This window comes from Cnephaeus nilssonii, assembly GCF_951640355.1.
Source record: "Cnephaeus nilssonii genome assembly, chromosome: 2".
NCBI classification, from domain to species: Eukaryota; Metazoa; Chordata; class Mammalia; order Chiroptera; family Vespertilionidae; genus Cnephaeus; species Cnephaeus nilssonii.
Window position 1 is genome coordinate 108,053,885 of NC_137073.1, and position 17,868 is coordinate 108,071,752.

The 17,868-nt window shown below is 52.0% G+C and overlaps 1 protein-coding gene across 5 annotated transcripts in view; it reads right to left on the minus strand.

Annotated features, from left to right (window-relative positions):
* Positions 1-957: 957 nt before the first annotated feature.
* OSMR (oncostatin M receptor) overlaps positions 958-17,868 on the minus strand; it is a 46,171-nt gene continuing 29,260 nt past the window's right edge. For 4 of the 5 annotated variants that reach the window (XM_079795150.1, XM_079795146.1, XM_079795147.1 and 1 more), the window contains 9 exons: positions 17,562-17,638; positions 15,638-15,854; positions 13,087-13,272; positions 11,921-12,025; positions 10,622-10,795; positions 9,022-9,189; positions 5,718-5,799; positions 3,352-3,424; positions 958-3,092 (listed from right to left, as the gene is read on the minus strand). In XM_079795150.1, the coding sequence (XP_079651276.1) occupies positions 2,520-3,092; positions 3,352-3,424; positions 5,718-5,799; positions 9,022-9,189; positions 10,622-10,795; positions 11,921-12,025; positions 13,087-13,272; positions 15,638-15,854; positions 17,562-17,638 (1,655 nt within the window). In that variant the 3' untranslated portion in view covers positions 958-2,519. The remainder of the gene's footprint in view (positions 3,093-3,351; positions 3,425-5,717; positions 5,800-9,021; positions 9,190-10,621; positions 10,796-11,920; positions 12,026-13,086; positions 13,273-15,637; positions 15,855-17,561; positions 17,639-17,868) is intronic. The other variant, XM_079795148.1, reaches the window with a different exon arrangement.

The following is a 17,868-nucleotide window of genomic DNA, read 5'->3' on the forward strand; positions in this document are numbered from 1 at the left end:
TTGCGCGGCGAAGGACTAGTCAGCTCTCTGCGCTGAGAGCATCAGTCTGACTCACGGAGGCTCCGGCCTCATGACCTGATCACCTCCGAAGGCCCCACCTACCAACACCATCATCTTTGGGGGTTAGAATTTCAACATACAAATTTGGGGGGTGGGGGTGGGGAGTCAGACTATAACTACTACTTTTGATCTCAACAAAAAGAAACCAAAGTATACTAAAACTTAACTTTCTTTGAGGCTTATAGAAGACTAAGACAACGGCATTTGCTAAGTCCGTTAAATTGAATATACTGCTTTGTTACCGTGTTGTAAAAATTTTAACCGATTCTCAAGGTGTTTTATCTTCTTTAAAGTTCTACTTTATGCAAAGTATGTAATGTTTTCTAAATTCTTTGAGATGAAGACCAGCTTATCTTTCTGCAGAGCCCTTAGGACAAACAGATGTCTAATTCAACTAGATCTTAACAAACACATTCCAGGGAGAGCCAGTTTCGCTTGAAGTCATGGGAGTCGGGTCTTAGAATGTCCGCAGACACTTCCGTAGCTGCTGTGCAACGAGGTCCCTGCCCCAGCCTGAGTCGTCGGGGTACCCTGACCATATAGTATTGAAACTGAAGGTTTGAAATACTAATTTACTTGGTGGTTCTGAACATGGGAGAGGAATGTTTATAGCCACAACTAAGTTACAGTGAAACTGTAAGCCAACGGTTATTATTAGCCTGGCATTTCCTACAGGTGTGTTGTTATGGTTCAGAAAGTTGCCTTCATTTGACTTAGGCCAGGGAGTCTCAAAGCTGAGTGTGCATCTGAATGCATGTCTGGTGGACAGACAGACGCCAGGCCTCATGCCAGAGGGTTAGAGTGGCATCCGGGCATGCGCATAAGCTCCTGAGGTGATTTATGAGCTACACTAATCGTTAGATTTCTATTTCGTTGAGGTAGAGAAAGCATGAACTAATACAGAGGTGAAATCCTTTAATTAGAGCTTGTTACAACAAAACGACTTCCAGGTCATGCATTACTTTTTAAAAGAAACTCTCTAGGAAAGACACAGTTTACAAGTCGGTCATCACTGTCGCTGACATTTCTGTGGACTTTTACCATTTTGCGTTACGACAAAGGAACACGAGGGTAAATGATGTCAACACTGAGCCCAAAGTCCTCTCGACATGACTAATCGAGATACAATCGAGATACTCGTTGGTACAGCGTTAGGAAAGGGCTTAGCCCCATGCGAGGACCGTGCTGAAGAGCCGAGCAGAAGCCCTGGTGTGTGCAGGCACATGTAGGCCGGCTGACAGCCACCTGGCTTTAGGTGGGTCCTCCCTCCCTCTCTTCGTGGAGTTGAGCGGGAACTTGGTGGAGTGCGGGGCGTGGGGTACCAGAGGCACAGGCAGTGCCGTCTCCATTAGGCAAACGGCACCCCCAGGTGTGCTTGTTTAGAAACGTGACCAATCAGCATTGCGGCTGCCGGGCAGGAGGCAGGGAAGGAGCCGGTGCACGGAGCACCTGCTGCGCTGCTTGGCGTCACAGGTTCAAGGAGAGGAGGCTGCTGAGCCCCACGGTGCGGCTTCACTTACTAACGCAGACGTACACGGAGATGAGAGGGAGGGGGCCCGTGGCCCTGACCACCTGCTGGACAGTCCAAAGGATGCTAAATGACCAGGCCACACACCTGGCAGTTCTTAAGAGAAAAGAGGAACCGTGGCATTAGGAAATGGAGCTACTCAGTGCTACGCTCTCCCCTCGCTGAGGTAGTCATCAACAATTCCGGTGGCAGAGCGGTGTCCACGAAGTGGGCGTGCTGTGACCCTGACGCCAGGCGTCCCTCGCCGGTCCCTCTGACGGTGGTGAGTGAGAGAGGACAGGTGCGGGGTCTCCCCGATGTGCGCACCGCCTCACCTGTTAGACAAGGCCTGTGCCCCGGAGAGTTCTGACTGTGCGACGCACGGCCAGTTCTTGTCACTGCGAGACGAGGCCACACTGTGCGGGTCTCGGACATCTGGGACGTCTTCACTAGCCGCGCCTGGAATAAGTAAACACTGACAACGCGGGCTCTAGGCACGGAACCTCGGCGGCCTTTTCCATTCAAGGCTCAAGCTGGTTCCTTCAGCCTTAAGTTAGGAAACGTGGGGGTAGCACTTGATGGAAACCTTTCTCGTTAAAGGCTGAATTCCAGGACCGTAGCCACCCTGCCCAGGACTGCAAGGAGGGGGTCTGCCCCTGCGAGGGGGCCAGGGAGGCTGTGACAAGGCGAGCCTGGGACACGCAGCCGCCAGGTAAGCGTGCTGCCCGCTCCCACGATGCGGGATGCGGGCGTTCCCACAGGAAGGGAGGGAGGGAGGGAGGTCTCATGGCCTCTGAACTTTGGAGCCTGGCACGATGGCAGTGGTCTTGTCTGACTCAGGCCTGCCCGCCGTGGCAGCCCCCTGGGGCCACCCCCGGGGCCTGGCGATGGGGTGGGCCGGCCATGCTTCTCTGGTGTCTGAAACAGCTGAAGGTGAGACAGGGATGGACGGCTAGCGGCAGTGTTCGCCTGCATCCAAAAGGCTCATGGAGGAGAGATGGCTATTCTCATTCGGGGAAGGGGAGGCAAGACCCGGGGGTACGGCCATTTGCATTCTGTACTCGGAACGGGGTGCTAGCTCGAGGGCGTTTGTTGGGGGACTGTCCCTGTGTCCAGACGTGGGTGAAGCCCCCTGGGACACGTAGTTCAGAGTGGTCTCTCCGGCTGGGCTTTCCCCCGGGGAGTTCATGTAGCTCGGTTCTAGGGACCTCAGCACGTTCCCAGGTGCGGTCAGCAGGCCCCACGGCCCTGGGGGGGCCATGTGGGGTGCTGGGACGGGGCCACAGGACCCAGCGGCAGGGGCTGCCTGGTTGTAGGTCAAGTTCTCGAAGCAGATGCCAGGGCCCGGGCCCGCGGCGCTCCCGGTGGGCAGGAGGGAAATGTAGTCGTGCTTCGGGCGCTCGGCTTCTGCCAGCGACTTCCTGGCGCCCGGGACCTGGGCCTTGCCCCCCTCGGCCTTGTTCACGACCTCCAGCGCGTCGGGGATGCAGTCACGGACACTCATGATGGTCAGGTGGGGGTTCTCCTGGCACGGAAACAAACGGGCAGTGTGACGCGGGCGTACGTCTGTGGGAGGCGCGTGGAGCCGCCGCTTCCCTCGGTCCCTCCTGGTCAGTGGTAACTGGAGGGTAGCGGGGTGTCCCCACCCCACCGCCCTGGGAGAGAGGGCCTGGCTCGCTCTGTCGTGTCCTCCTGGGAAGTCCACGGAAGTACGGCTGCTACAGCCCAGCCGGGGCTGGGGTTTCATAGGCCTGTGGTTTCCCTGCAGTCCCCCCAGCACGTACCTTGGGTTTTAGTAAGGACAGGACGCTGCTCTTGTACGGGTCTGGGATGTCAGGATAGCACGTCTCCTTCATCCTAGAAAAGCAGTGACAATGAGACTGAATCTGGCTTGAATGTGTCGGAATAGTTACGAATGAGAACTCTGAAGCCAGATTCCTGGGTTGTAACCTTGCTCTGTGGCTCACTGACTGTGACCTTGGGCCAGCTGCTTAACCCTCGTGTACCTTCAATTTCCCCATCAGTTCCATGGAGACGATGACGGTGCGCAGGGTGGGGCAGTGAGGTTGAGTGAGTTGTTATATGTGAGCACTTAGATCAAGCATGTCAAACTCAAAGGCTAACACGAGCCAAATAAACAAGGTTTAAGTGTATGTGGGCCGCAAGAAAACAAAGCTTCAATTTTCATAGAAATGTAGGTTTATTTCGATAGAGACATGCTGAATACAAAGGGCTGAAATAAATGAGTAACTGTTAACATAAAATAATAGAACATTTTATAAAAATTAATATTTTTTCTTGAATATTAACTTACCAGACACTGAATAACTGCACAAATTAATAAGCATAACATAAATAAACCTATTTTTCTTGTTCTCTGAAAGCGAAATATTTCCTGTTGCACACACCAAACAGGTCAGTCCAAGACTAATGATGTGGCAATCAGCTGCCAAAATATTCGCTGCTGGTATTAGTGGAGAGAAATGGTATGCCTGCCCTAAGGCACATAAAGGGCATGAATGCAACACGATTATAGGAAACAGTCATTAGCAAATGTTGTAGTTTGTTATTAATAACTAGTGCCCAGTGCACGGATTCATGCACACTGAAAGGAAATTAATTAGAAGTAATATTTTAATATCGCCATTTGCCCTTTCTCTATAATAGCAGTGTCAGAGATGAAAGAAAATTAGTAAAATGTATGTGAAAATAATATATAAATTGACTAATAAACATGATATAACAACAAAGACATGATATAAAAACGATAAAAACAATGACTGATAAATTGATTAAACTTATTCTAATATCTCTCTATATACCACATTGAGTAAAAACAGAGTGCTTGACTAATTTTCCTTGTGATTAAGTATTTACAACTTTAACATCATACGCTCTTCGAACTCAAGAGAAAGCAACATATAACTGACCATGTCTGAAAACGGGTTCAGGTAGGAATATTCCTACTCTGTCTAGAGCAGCGGTTACCAACCCGTGGTCCATGGACCACTGGTGGTTGGTGAGGTCTGAAAGGTTGGCAACCGCTGCTTTAAGGAAACCTTTGGAGCAGCTGTCGCCAACCGGTGGTCCATGGACCACTGGTGGTCATGATGTCCGATGGTCTAGTCCTTGTGATTTGTTAATAGTCATTGCAAATGCTGGCATCACGGGAAACTGTCTTCGAATTAATTTAAATGGGAGGCCAGTGTCAGACGGGGACAGTTGTGCCAATAGTTGGTCTTTAGTCATATTCGGTCGATGTTGCCGCTTTCTTTCAACTTCAGAATGTCAACAGAAACAACCAAATTCATGATTGGCAATGACAGATCGAAACACACGTGTGCAGCCCTAACCAGTTTGGCTCAGTGGATAGAGCATCGGCCTGCGGACTGAAGGGTCCCAGGTTCGATTGTGGTCAAGGGCATATACCTTGGTTGCAGGCACATCCCCAGCAGGGGGTGTGCAGGAGGCAGCTGATCAATGTTTCTCTCTCATCGATGTTTCTAACTCTCTATCCCTCTCTCTTCCTCTCTGTAAAAAAATCAATAAAATATATTAAAAAAAAACAACAACACGTGTGCGATTGGCGCCAGCTAGAGTTTTATATGTATTGCACATGTGTGAGTCAACGTTTATTTCTAAATTGCCAGCACAGTCATATGTCATATGTACCGGCCAGTCGGTCGGACAGTCGATGAACAGACAGTCGGTCACTTAGCCTTATATATATATAGATTATGTATAATAGGATACTGTAAAAATTAAGTTATGAAATTTTTATTAAAATGTCTTTTACATACCGTTATATTGGCTGGGCCACAAAAATATTTGTTGTGGGCCGCATATGGCCCGTGGGCCGCGAGTTTGACATGCTTGACTTAGAACACGGCCAACTGCATAGTGAGTGACGTACAAACATTAGCTGGTTGTTATTGAACAAGTCTTTCATCTTTTTAAATGGTTATTGTTTCCTTTATATATTGACCCCAAAAGCAAAATGTTGAACATTTTTTCAACTTTCCTCATCGCCTCCTCTGTCCTTTTCCTTTCCAGCCTATTCCTCATATTATTGGTGTGATTTCTGTTTATCAGACTTCTTTCCAGAGTTTTCCCTGACTCTCTTCCTGGATAACCCCGCCCACACACGTACCACTGACTCTTCACGTAGCACAGGACCGTGAGGAGCAGGAGGAGGAAAACCATGGGGAGGATGATGCGGATCAGCACATGGGCTGAAAGAGAAAGAAGGCGATATTTTAAATGAGTACCTTTCCCTCCTCAAAGGAAAAAAAATAAGGTTAAGGTTGAGAGCAACTTTACGTGTTTATTATTTCTCAAAAGTCTACATGTGTAAGATTCAATAAGGGATCTCCCTGCCTGGGGTGGGGGCGGCAGATCGGGGGGGACAGACAACCGACCAGCCATCACAGGGCACCCTTGCCCTGACACTTGTGACCAGACCCGATACCTCCTCTGATACATGGGCCATCGCTCCCAACTCTCCACCCCCCGCGTTGGCTTCTACTCTGCCCTCTGGTCCTTCTCTGCCCCGGCCCTTGGGGCCCAGCCACGGCCTGGGTTTGCCAATGGGATGGTAGTGGTTCATGTCGATGCACTCGCTCACACCGTTTCGCTTGCCCTCTGTGTGGTGATATGCGCCAGGACGAGACTGTGGCCCTCATCGCCGCTGCCCCTTCCGCCTGAGCCCCAGGGAAGCTGCGTGAAACACACCTGAGCCCGCCTGGCCCAGCGAGCCGTGAGCATAAAGAGATTTTGGTTTCTGTACGCCACCGAGATGGTGAGGCCTAGCTTCCTGATTTGGCCTCTCTGAGGGCGATGAGAGACATGTGCGGTTGGGCAAGAAGTATTTGTCCCCAAACCTGGGGTTTGCACCCCTTCTAGGTAGTCTCTGGTGCAGTGATGTGGTCACCGGATAATGACTCCATTGCTGTTTCTCTGACAAGTCAACCCAACAGGAGCTTCATTTCCTTTGTGCCCCTCTTCCTGTCCCACTGCGTGCCAGCCTCCATGAGGCGTGCCGCCGGCTGCCGCCCCCCCTCTGACAAATGCAAGTGCACAGGGAGGGTCTGCAGGCTGGCGGCCATGCACACGGAGTGGATTCTGTCCCTCCAGTGCTCCCTGCCCTCCCCGGGCCCTGGCCCCACCACGTGCTGTCCTGGAAGGAAAGGGTTGGATTGGGGGCGGGGGGGGGGGGAGTGCTAGAGTTTTGTAAGGGAGGGCAGGCCTGGGGAGACGCCCCGCTGGTGCTACAGGGCCGCCCAGCTCTGGAGAAAAGGACCCAGATGGTGAGAGGGAGGCAGGCACCTGGACAACTGGCCAAAAGGAACCCTGACACCAGCCAGAGGGAAAGAGACTCTTTCCTGACACCACTAAGAGCACCCCGCTCTCCAAATCAGCCCCCTTGGCGACTACAGCTGGCTCAAAATTGGCTTAAGTCACGGACTTTTTAAATGTAACTGAGAGCAAGCCTGGGGACCTGGCCATAGTAGTGTCCAAACCTCAGACTGGTTTGCTAAACTTTTCACTGGATGAATTTCCACAAACTGAACACACCCCGGTGACCAGTACCCCAATCAAGGAAAGGAATGTTACCTGCTCCCAGAAAGCCCCCTGGCGTCCCCACGCAGCCACCTCCCTCCCAGGGGGACCGCTGCCTTGTCTTCAGTAGCACAACCCACGTGCCTCTGTGCTCTGTGTGGAATCAGACAGAGGGGCGGGCCTGCGCTTTGTCACTCAGCAGGGCATCTGGGAGGCGTCCATGCCGCTCTTGTGATGGCAGAATGGCACTCTCATCGCTGCAATTAGGCAGCAACTTACTGGCTTTCAAAGAATAATCAATATAATAACTAGAGTCACAGCCAAGGCTAAGGAGGTGTAGCACAAAGAAGGGAGATAAGTGAAAGCAGAAACACTTGAGATAGAGTTATATGTATTATATATGGGTGTGTACACACACACCTCTACCAGCCAAGTACCAAAGAAATAAGAAAAATAGCCTGAAAATAAATTAAAAATTAACTCCAAATGGCAAGAGGGCTCAAATATTGTGCCTCACTGACTGAAATCTGTATCTGGCTTAGAGACGTGGGCCATGGTCCCGTGACCTGCCTTAGACACATGGGCCGTGTTCCATGATCTGACTTAGAGACGTGGGCCATGGTCCCGTGACCTGCCTTAGACACATGGGCCGTGTTCCATGATCTGACTTAGAGACGTGGGCCATGGTCTCGTGATCTGCCTTGGACACATGGGCTGTGTTTCGTGGTGGCAGTGAGTGCCCCAAGCTGCCCATGCAGTCATGTGTCCCCATCACTGGTCAGGGCCCCCGGGCAGCACTGCCACCTGAGGAGCCCATCCTGTCCCACAGCCCCACCTTCAGCAAAGGGACCCGGCACCGGGACAGCTGGTCACGTCAGGCAGACATCTCGGCCCGTTTGTCTTTCATGGAGGAATTTCTTCAGAGACCCCTCCCGCGTGGACCCTCTGTTCCCCCTGCTGACACCTGCTTTCTCCTTCCTCCATCAGTCTAGTCCCCCCTTCCTGTTGGGTGCAGGCCAGGCTTTGCCAGGAGACTACTATTTACCATTAATCAGTCCCTATCATTCTTCTTCCTTCGTTCGTCATCTTTTGGGCCAAAAGCATTTTGAAAATATGGATATCTTTTTTTTTTTTTTTAATCCTCACCCAAGGACATTTTTCCATTGATTTTATTTTAAGGAGAGTGGAAAAGAGAGGGAAAGGCAGAGAGAAACATCGATGTAACAGAAATACATCGATTAGTTGCCTCCTGCACGAGCCCTGACTAGAGCCTGGGCCGGGAGGAGCCTGTGACCAAGATACGTGCCCTTGATCGGATTTGAACTCGGGACCCTTTGATCCACAGGCTGACGCTCTATCTGCTGAGCCAAACCAGCCAGGGCTGAAAATATGGATCTCTTTATCTCACCCTTTCCCCGCCAAATCTGCAAACACCAGGTTTGGGAACACATACTTCTTGCCCAACTGCACCCACCTCTCATCACACCCGCCTCTCATCGCCCCCGGAGAGGCCCAGTCCAGGAAGCAATTAGTTCGCCACCGGCTGAAACCAGCTCAAAGGCCAGCTGCCTTGAGCCCAGCGCTGGGAACACACCGCCGCCTGCCCCCGCGGACTCGTGCGGCTGTCCCTCAGCCAGCACTCAGCCACCTGTGACTTTCAAACAGGCTGGCCTGAGCGCCAGAGCAGTGCGGGGGGCAGGAGCAGGTTCCGGGCCATGATCAGCCCACTCAGCTGTTTTCTGGAGGGCAATTAATTCTGTAAGTTTTCTGTGAAACAGTTTGGTCTAGAGACAGAGACAGACAGAGCGCTCCAGATCCCGACAGAGCCGGGCGTGCGTGTGCTGGGGCGGTTCCCGGGCTCAGGGAGGCAGCGGCCTTGCCCCGAGGACACTCACAGTGCTGGTCAGGGGTGGTGACCTTGGTGAAGGCCTGGGCCGGGCCCTCGCCGGCCCTCGTGTGCGGAGTGACCAGGAACTCGTAGAAGGATTCCGGCTGCAGGTTCTTCACAACAAATGTCTTTTGCTCTGGGTTGTCGATGTCATGTTTGCAACATACGGTGTTATCTGTGGTTTAAAAAACATTGAGCGTGTGAGAGAGCTGGCGCTAACACTCCTGTTGACTCAGCACCGTGAACATTTTCAAATTAACAAAAAAAAAAAATCATAATTTCATCACGCAGGGGCATTTTCAGGAGTTGGCAAGAAAGGCAAAACATCCACTAGGCAAGAGATGCTGGTGATCAGGGGAGAGCGCACAGTTCTGTAACAGGTGGCAAGCCCTTGCCAGAGACTTACACATTCATGTCATAGCCCTGGCCACTGTGGCTCAGTTGGTTGAATGTCGTCTCCTGCACCCAACGGTCTCATATTGATTCCTGGTCAGGGTGCATAGGGGAGGCAACCAGTCGATGTTTTTCTCTCCCTCTCTTCCTCTCCCTTCCTCTCTAAAGTCACTACAAAATAAAGACATCGCATAGACGCAGATAACAAAGTGATGGTTGCTAGAGGGGAGGGGGCTGAGGGTTGGGGTGAGAAGGGTGAAGGGATTAAGAAGTACAGATTGGTAATTACAAATAGTCAGAGATGTAAAAAACAGCATAGGGAATATAGTCAGCAATGTTGTAATAACTGTCTGTGGTATCAGGAGGTACTTGAATTATTGGGGGACCACTTCGTAAATTATATAAGTGCTAACCACTATGCTGTACACTGTGAACTAATATAAAGTAACTAGAGGCCCGGTGCACAGATTTGTGCACTGATTTGTGCACCAGTGGAGTCCCTCAGCCTGGCCTGCGCCCTCTCGCAATCTGGGATCCCTCAGGGGACGTAGTAGTGAATGAAGCGGCAGGTGGCTGGGGAGGAGCCCGAGCCCAGGCTGGGCACCGTGCTGCTCCCACTCATCCCGCAACCACTGTGCCTGCGGCCACCGCCGCTCAATAGGCTCTCTGCCACTCCCCTGTGGTCTCTGGGCTGCAGCGGCCAGCCGTGAGCCCTGCATCTGGCGCCCATCGGTCAGCTGAGCAGTGCTCCTGCTGTGGGAGTGCACTGACCACCAGGGGGCAGCTCCTGCATTGAGCATCTGCCCCATGGTGGTAGTGTGCGTCATAGCAACCGGTCGACCGGTCATTCAGTCATTCAGTCGCCTTAGGCTCTTATATATATAGATACTGACTGCCAACTGTAATTGAAAAATTAAAAAAAACAACAACACCTAAATAACCTTTAATAAGGTCAAAGGGAAAAAGGAAAGGGGGTTAACAAGGAAGTTTCCTTCGTGGCAGGTTTTCTTAAGGAGATGGCGGGACTTCAGGTGCGTCTGAAAATATCAGGCCACATGGTTTTTAAGTTAAAATGTTGGCCCCCATCATCCTGTCCACCTATGAACTTGCTTAAGAACCTGTTTGACCTGCAAGAATAGACCCAGTCAGACGGCAGCCTGCCCCATGATTTCAAATAGTGACATGTTACAAGGGTAAACAAACACGCACGTCACCTGGGAGGACTGCCTTTGTGAACCCCGGGTGGCACTGCTCCGCCTGGGATCGCAGGTAGACGCGGTAGCCTCGGATGAAACCAGGCTGGGCGTCAGTGGCGTAATCCTTCCAACTCAGAGTGAAGGAGTGGGATGTCAGGTTGTTTATGGCCACACGAGGGTTGTCCGCAGGAGCTGGGAAGGAAGTCGGGGTAAGAAGAGTCAGGATTTGGAAATATTCTCTAAGTGTTCCAGGATCCCTGCAGATACCAGCGTCCACGGAGGCTCAAGTCCCTCATATAACGCGGTGTGTGGGGTAGAACAGTGCATACGGTTGGCACTCCACATCTGTGGACTCAACCAAAGGCGGGTCAGAAACCGTATTTTTCAATATTAAGTTGGGAATCTGTGATGGGAAACCCAGGGATGTGGAGGCCTGACTGTATATTTATTGGAAAAAACAACAACAACAACAACAACAACAACCCTCATGTAAGCAGACCCACGCAGTTCTAAGCCATGCTATGCCAGGGCAGCTGCATCTACAATTTGGGAACAGACGATTTCTAAAAAAAATTTCTTATTCTCTTTTTGCTGTGTGACCGTGTGTTGCGTTTCTCTGGGCATCTGCTTCTACATCTGTGAAAGGGGAGGCTTGAACAAGAAGGTTCTCAGCCTCTTCCCAGCTCTCCCAGATGATGCCAAGGCACAGGTCTTCTAGTCCAGTGGTCGGCAAACTCATTAGTCAACAGAGCCAAATATCAACAGGACAACGACTGAAATTTCTTTGGAGAGCCACATTTTTTTAAATGTAAACTTCTCCTAACGCCACTTCTTCAAAATAGACTCGCCCAGGCCGTGGTATTTTGTGGAAGAGCCACACTCAAGGGGCCAAAGAGCCGCAGGTGGCTCGCGAGCCGCAGTTTACCAACCACGGGTCTAGAGAAAAAGGTGAGACTCCTCAGCCTGCCCAGCCCCGCGGCCTCTGGGGTTGGCTGGGGTCCTCCTGTCGGTGACATAAGTCCACCTGCACAGAGCCAGCGCCATGTTGACTGAAAACAGTCTCTCTGAGCAGGGAAATGTGAACTCTGGGAAAATCAGCAGTGGCTTTACCCTCTTTTGCAAAGCATTTATACATTGTTTTCAGTGAAAATGTCTTATGTTAGTATGATTTAAAAATAATTTGTTAAGAATGCAACGACCACAATCAAGAAGACACTGAACTTAGGCACGGCGTTGGAATCTTCCTGCACCCCAAGCTGAGTCTCTGGATTGTTCTGAGCAAGCCTGCCATGGGCACATCACAAGCTTTCAGCTCACCTAGTTCCTGGGAGTATCCTGTCTTCCTCTCCAATAAATAGGCCGTCCTTTCTGGAGAAATTCCATAGATCCTGAAGTTGTATCGGACCCCTGGTCTGAAAGCATCTAGAGAAGAAAAACCAACAGATTTTCAGTAACAGCGCAGGATGACCTTCTCTTTCCTCCTGAAAAGGAAAAGAAGGAAAACGGAAGTTGTCCCCTTAGTAATCTCCTCGGGGGTGCTGCCCTTCGTCTCCACTGCCTGCCCTCCCTCCACCGGCCTCCGAGTCCTTCATTGTCTCCAGGCAAGCCCACGGGCCTGTTCTCTACATCAGCCCTGGGGGAAGAGCTCTCAAGCACGTGTGCATGACATGTGTGCATGACACCTCAGGCGTGTGCATGACACGTGTGCATGACACCATGTAGAATTCGACCCGAGAGCCACTGCCAGCCCTCCTGTGACTGCAAACCCCTCCAGCAACGTGCCTTCTCTCTGCCCAGGAGAGCCAAGTGTCTGGAAGGCTTTGCTTCCACCTCCTCGCTTCCCCCTCACACTGCAATCCACCTGCAGTGCCCACATTGCCACTGACGTTCTCTAGCCAAGGGGAACCTTGCCTCCTCAGTCCCCAAGGGCTCATGGATGCCCTCAGGGGCCTCTGTCACCCTCTGGACCCAGACAATTCCCACATTTTCACCTTGAGTCCAGCAGATGGCGCTACCAAACCCTGCTCAAGCCACAAACCTAGGCTCCTTTGATTTTGCTAATAAAGGAGTCTTAAAATTACAAATCCAATGTGGGAGGCAAGTTCTGTATGTTCTATTAAAGATGAAGGAGGAGATGATCAATGCCCATCACTGTCCTAAACATCTCCCAAATCCACACACTTCTTTGCTTTTGTAAACGCTCTCTGGACAACTGTTAGAAGGCCATGCTGCCACAAATTCATGAAAATCATGAAACCCTCTCCCAGCCTTAGGCTCAGATATTCTCTGGCAAAGTACTGGTAGATCTAAGGTCAAACCTCAGGCCACATCATTTTCAACATTGGAAATCCTAGCACCCATGATGGATCAGTAATTTCCAAAATGATGAATTTATCACAAAGCATCCTCGAGATGGTCCAGACATCCTCGCCGATCGTGCTGCAAGGTGGATGGGACAAGATGGTGACGTGGACGGTTCTCACCTGAGCTGATGACGGTGCTGGTGGCATTGGGGCCCAGGTTTTCCCACTGGAGATCGCAGGGCGACTCCCGGGGACCGGCACACCAGTCCACCACGTAGCCTATGACATCTCCAGGTGGCGGTTTCCAGGACATAGAGACTCCGTCCCCTGTGCCTTGAACTCTTTCTTCTCTCACCTCCGCTGTTTCTTAGATGTGAGGGGTGGAAATTGAGGCGAGGACAAAAAGAGAAAAGACAATTGGGATATGTACTAAGTTGCGTTATGCAACGATGTGCACGCTCCTCATGGCCAAGGCTGTCACACAGCAAAACAAAACAAAGACTACTATGTGCCCGCATAGTCTTTGTGAGGTCTGACAATTGGGAAAAAGGTGACATGGTCTTAATGGACTACCAGTCCTACTGACTTAAAGCAGGGTTGCCCTACATCCTGCAGATGGCAATGCCCCCGTTCCCCAAAGCTGACTGCACAGTCTGTCCCGTTCCCAGGCAGTGGTCTCAGCTTCCATCCGAGAGGAGCCAGGCCCCCATCAAAGAGTGAGCCCACCAGCAGCAGCCCAGAAACTCAACCACTGCGGACCACGTATGGCATGGTACAGACAGACATTAAACATGTACTCTATTTGCCTGCAGTTCCAGTTTCACCGGGCGTCCTGTATTTTATCTGGCTATCCTACTTACCGCTGAGCATTATGGGAAAGCATGGTGCTGCTAACTTTGCCAGGGCACCGCGTGACTACCCAGCTGGGGCGCCCAAAGGACCGTGCAGCCCTGGCCCAAGGCAAAGGGCCTTGTGTGTACCCTACCGACAGGGCTTCCCTCTCCCTTCAGCAAAGACACGAAGCTGTCTCCCATCGAAGCAGCATTTTTCACGTCACTCATTCACACTGAGATCTCCCCCGGGATTTAGAATCACCGCTCTTATCAAGCTGCTGCTTTACAACTGCAAGACTGTCTGAGGAGTGGAGTTAGAGGCGGAAAGGGGCGTCACCTCCTTGGTCTGTCTCAGAGTCCGCCTGTGTCTTTATCCACTCCAGTGACAAGAATGCGAACACAGGGGAGCTGGAGAGAGCCCCACGGAGGGCGGGAGGGTCTGAAGGCTGCACAGCACCGGGAAGGAAGGTATGGTGGGAACCCCGAAACAGACAGACAGCAGCGCTCAGCAGCGTCTGGGCTGGGCCTCATGCGAGGCCGTCTTTCTTTCGCCTCCCCTGCCCCTGGGGAATGGAATGCCTGCTTTTCCTGTTCTGGTTCTAACGAGGACAGAATGTTGTATACAGTCATTTCCTCTGATAAGTGCTGGTCTTGGCACGCAAAGCTTATCCTATATAATAAAAGTCCAGCGACCAAAACAGTGGAACAACCAGAGATTAGAACACCACAGCCCCTCGCCCAGGCTGGTTCCACCCCCAAGGGAGTGGTTGGGGGAAGCAGGCAGGCAGGCAGAGGTGGTCAGGGGCGATCAGGTAGGCAGGTGAGTGGTTAGGGGTGATCAGGCAGGCCGGCAAGCAGTTAGGAGCCAGTGGTCCTGGATTGCAAGAGGGCCATCCCCTAAAAGGTCCCAGATTATGAGAGGGTGCAGGCAGGCTGAGGGACTCCCAACACCCAGGACCCTCCCCTCCCTGCACAAATTTTGTGCACCAGGCCTCTAGTGTTAAATAACTCCTTAGTTTTTCTTCTGCGACACGATCCTACTTCCTCTTTTTTACTTGATGTAATGCATAGTTCTTAAAACAAAACGAAACACCACCACCCTCTAATCTAGCCCACGTAACACCAATTTAAGCCCAATTGAATGATACATTTATACCACCTGACCTCACCCCATAAGCAGGGTCTGAGGATGTAATAGTAGTGACAGTGTTGCAAGGTTCATGAGTGACCCCGGATGTCAACTGTATTATGTTCAAGCGTGCATGGACTCAGAGTGTTCCCAGGGGGTTAGTGCACCCAACCCCCATTCCCAGCTCTCCGGGGAAGGAAATCAGTGTCACTGCTGATTTTATGTGTAGGGTCATTCCCACCTTCTCCTTTCACGGGGGGGGGGGGGGGGTGGGGGGTGGGGGGCAGGGGGCAGGGAGCCAGTCCCCACGGTTACTCTACAGCTTTGGCAAAGCCCCTCTGGAGATCTGATCCTGGCTCTTTTGGTCTCTGGAATGTTCCTGGGCTCTTTACAGGCGGCAAAGACTGACAACATAGTTCATAATATCATCTTTCATAAGCCGCAAGTCACATTTACACCATCTCCCACTCTCCGTTAGGACTGTTGGTTGGTGTTGTATTTATTTCAGTAAATTTGCGATAATTTCCCCAGTTTGTTGAAGAGTCGCCAGGGCAGAAATGGCCCGAGTGATGGCTGAAGTCCTTCTCCCCACACGAGGAGGACTGTCCTGGGGAGCCCACGGACACGCCTGGACCAAAGGGGAACGGCTAACGCTGTGGTCGCTGGACGTTCTGTCGCCCCAAGTGACTGTCTTTCCGACTCGCCCATCTCTACCCGTAACATCACCAACGCTCTCCCAGAGGATAAAACGCAACAAAGCACCACTCACGGTTCCCGGGGTCCCCGGCGATGACGATCACAGACGCGGGAGACGCGCCCGCACCGTTGCTGGCCGTGACGCGGATTTGGTGCGAGCACCCGTCGAGGCTGAGTTCTGTGCCGTTGGCCGGAGCGGGGATGGAAAAGAGCATGGAGGGTCTGTCCAGGCTTTCTGTGGTTACATTGTAGAACAGGATCTTCCCGTGGGCCTGCGATCTGGACAGTGGCTGCAAAACAGGGACACTCGTGTCAAAATGGGCTTCCCTCTGGAAGGAGTTTGCACACTTACTTCTTCATCTTTTCTCCCTCAAATGCCTACACACACACGCACACACACACACACACACGCACACACATGCACACCCACCAACAAATTACCACAGTTTAATAGAGAAAATAGCCCCTAAGCCCAGCCTTTCACCAGGCCGTCTTCTCTCAAGCTGAGCAGAGCCAGCTCCGGAGGGCTGAGCTCCTCCTAACGTGGCCACAGAAGAGGGAGCGAGTCAGGAATCGAGAGAACGGGGCAGGGGCGGGGGGGGGGGGGGGGCTCTCTAGCCGGGATTTAAAAGAGACTGAGTGGATACTGAGGGGAGAAACCATCCATGAGCCCCGGCAGAGGGCCTGACTCTTGTCCTCCCCCCCCACCCTCGCAGCTGTGCACCCCCTTCCCCAGGGCCCACGGTCCCTCCTAGAAGACTCCCCTGTTGCAGAGAATTCCCTGCTCACCTAGTCCCAAGCCCACACCCAGGGCCTGCCCCTCAGCCTACCCTCCCAAGGACCGATGGTGCCCCCTAGACCTGAGACCGGGTGGACAGTACGTGGACATGTGGACTGGCATGTCCACATGCATGCACACAGGGCTCGTGGCAGAGGGGCCAGAGTGGAGATGGGAAGAGAGCGGGGGTGTGGCCGGGGCCTGCTCTCTCAGGGTGGCCAAGCACTGGTATCAACCGCCGGGGACCTGAGAGCTCCGAACACAAACCTGGCCTTCTGTGTGGCCAGGGGCATTTTCGTCAAGGTCAAAGGTCACCATAGAGGTTGTATTACAGTGTTCTAGCTTGGCTCATAAATTTTAAACATACATGCTGTGACTACTCAAATAATCGTAACTTTGAAGTATGGCGATAAGCGTGCTTCTCCAGCTACACTTGTGGGGTGACCCTGGACTTCAGCTTGGCCCAAAGAACCCACCTCGGAGGCCTGACCGGGACTCCCTGCTTTCCATGAAATTCCGTCCTTGAAATTACCTAGCCACATCCTTAGCGGGAAGAAGGCACTCAATCACATCCTTTCTTAACATCCTGGTCTGCAAAACAGTTGTTTTGTCAATTAAATGGTAATTGGAATGTTTGCACAGGCATCATTTTACAGGCCCTCTGGGTGGGCACTGACCAGGGACAACATCTTGTGACTCTCGGGCTCGGCCTCCGCCAGATGAGCATCTAGGGACAACGGACCTCATCCTCACTCCCAACCCCCCACCTACCCCGAGGGCCCTCCATAAGCTTCCTCGGGAGCTCGGCTCCTCTCTTCTGGTTGACTCCCTTGCACACAGCCCTTTCCATAAACTGTCTGCTTGATCTTGTACTGATTTCTACCACGTTGAGACTCAAGGACCTGGCATTCAAAGTCTGATAACACTCGTGCCCTGGGGTCTGCACAAGTTGGAGGGGCCCGAGTAGAGGCTACAGAGAGGCAGGTTCTGACCATGAGAATGGTCATCTGTGCAGTGGGCGGTCAAGGTCAAGGACAGAGCAGTGCAAACATTAGCCACATGGGTGTGGAGTGGGGTTCCCCCACTGGGCGACGCCTGCCGCATTCACAGTACGGACCCCCCTAAGTTTCCTACATTGGAAGACTGCAGCCAAGTCTGCTTTGTTTCCCGTGAAAGACAGGGCCAAAGAAAGCTGGCCCTTTGAATCAGTGCGTCTCACCTTCCAGAATAAAGTGACATTACAAGATCCCCGCGTTGACCTCACACTTCTCCAGACATCAGGAGCCGTGGAGGGAGCTGAAACGAACCAAGGAAAGTTCCTGGGTCACAATACGAATGCAGAACCATACATTCCCGCTTCCAGTGACGACGGCTACCCGGAGGCTTCTCTCTCTCACTCATTGTGACTTTTCTGCCCATTTATCCACGGCCACCCTGTTCATGCTTCACTAGGCACACGTAGTAGGTGCTTAACAAAAGGTCTTCTGTATCTGAATGGGACGTCACACTGGAAGCCCTTTATGAAC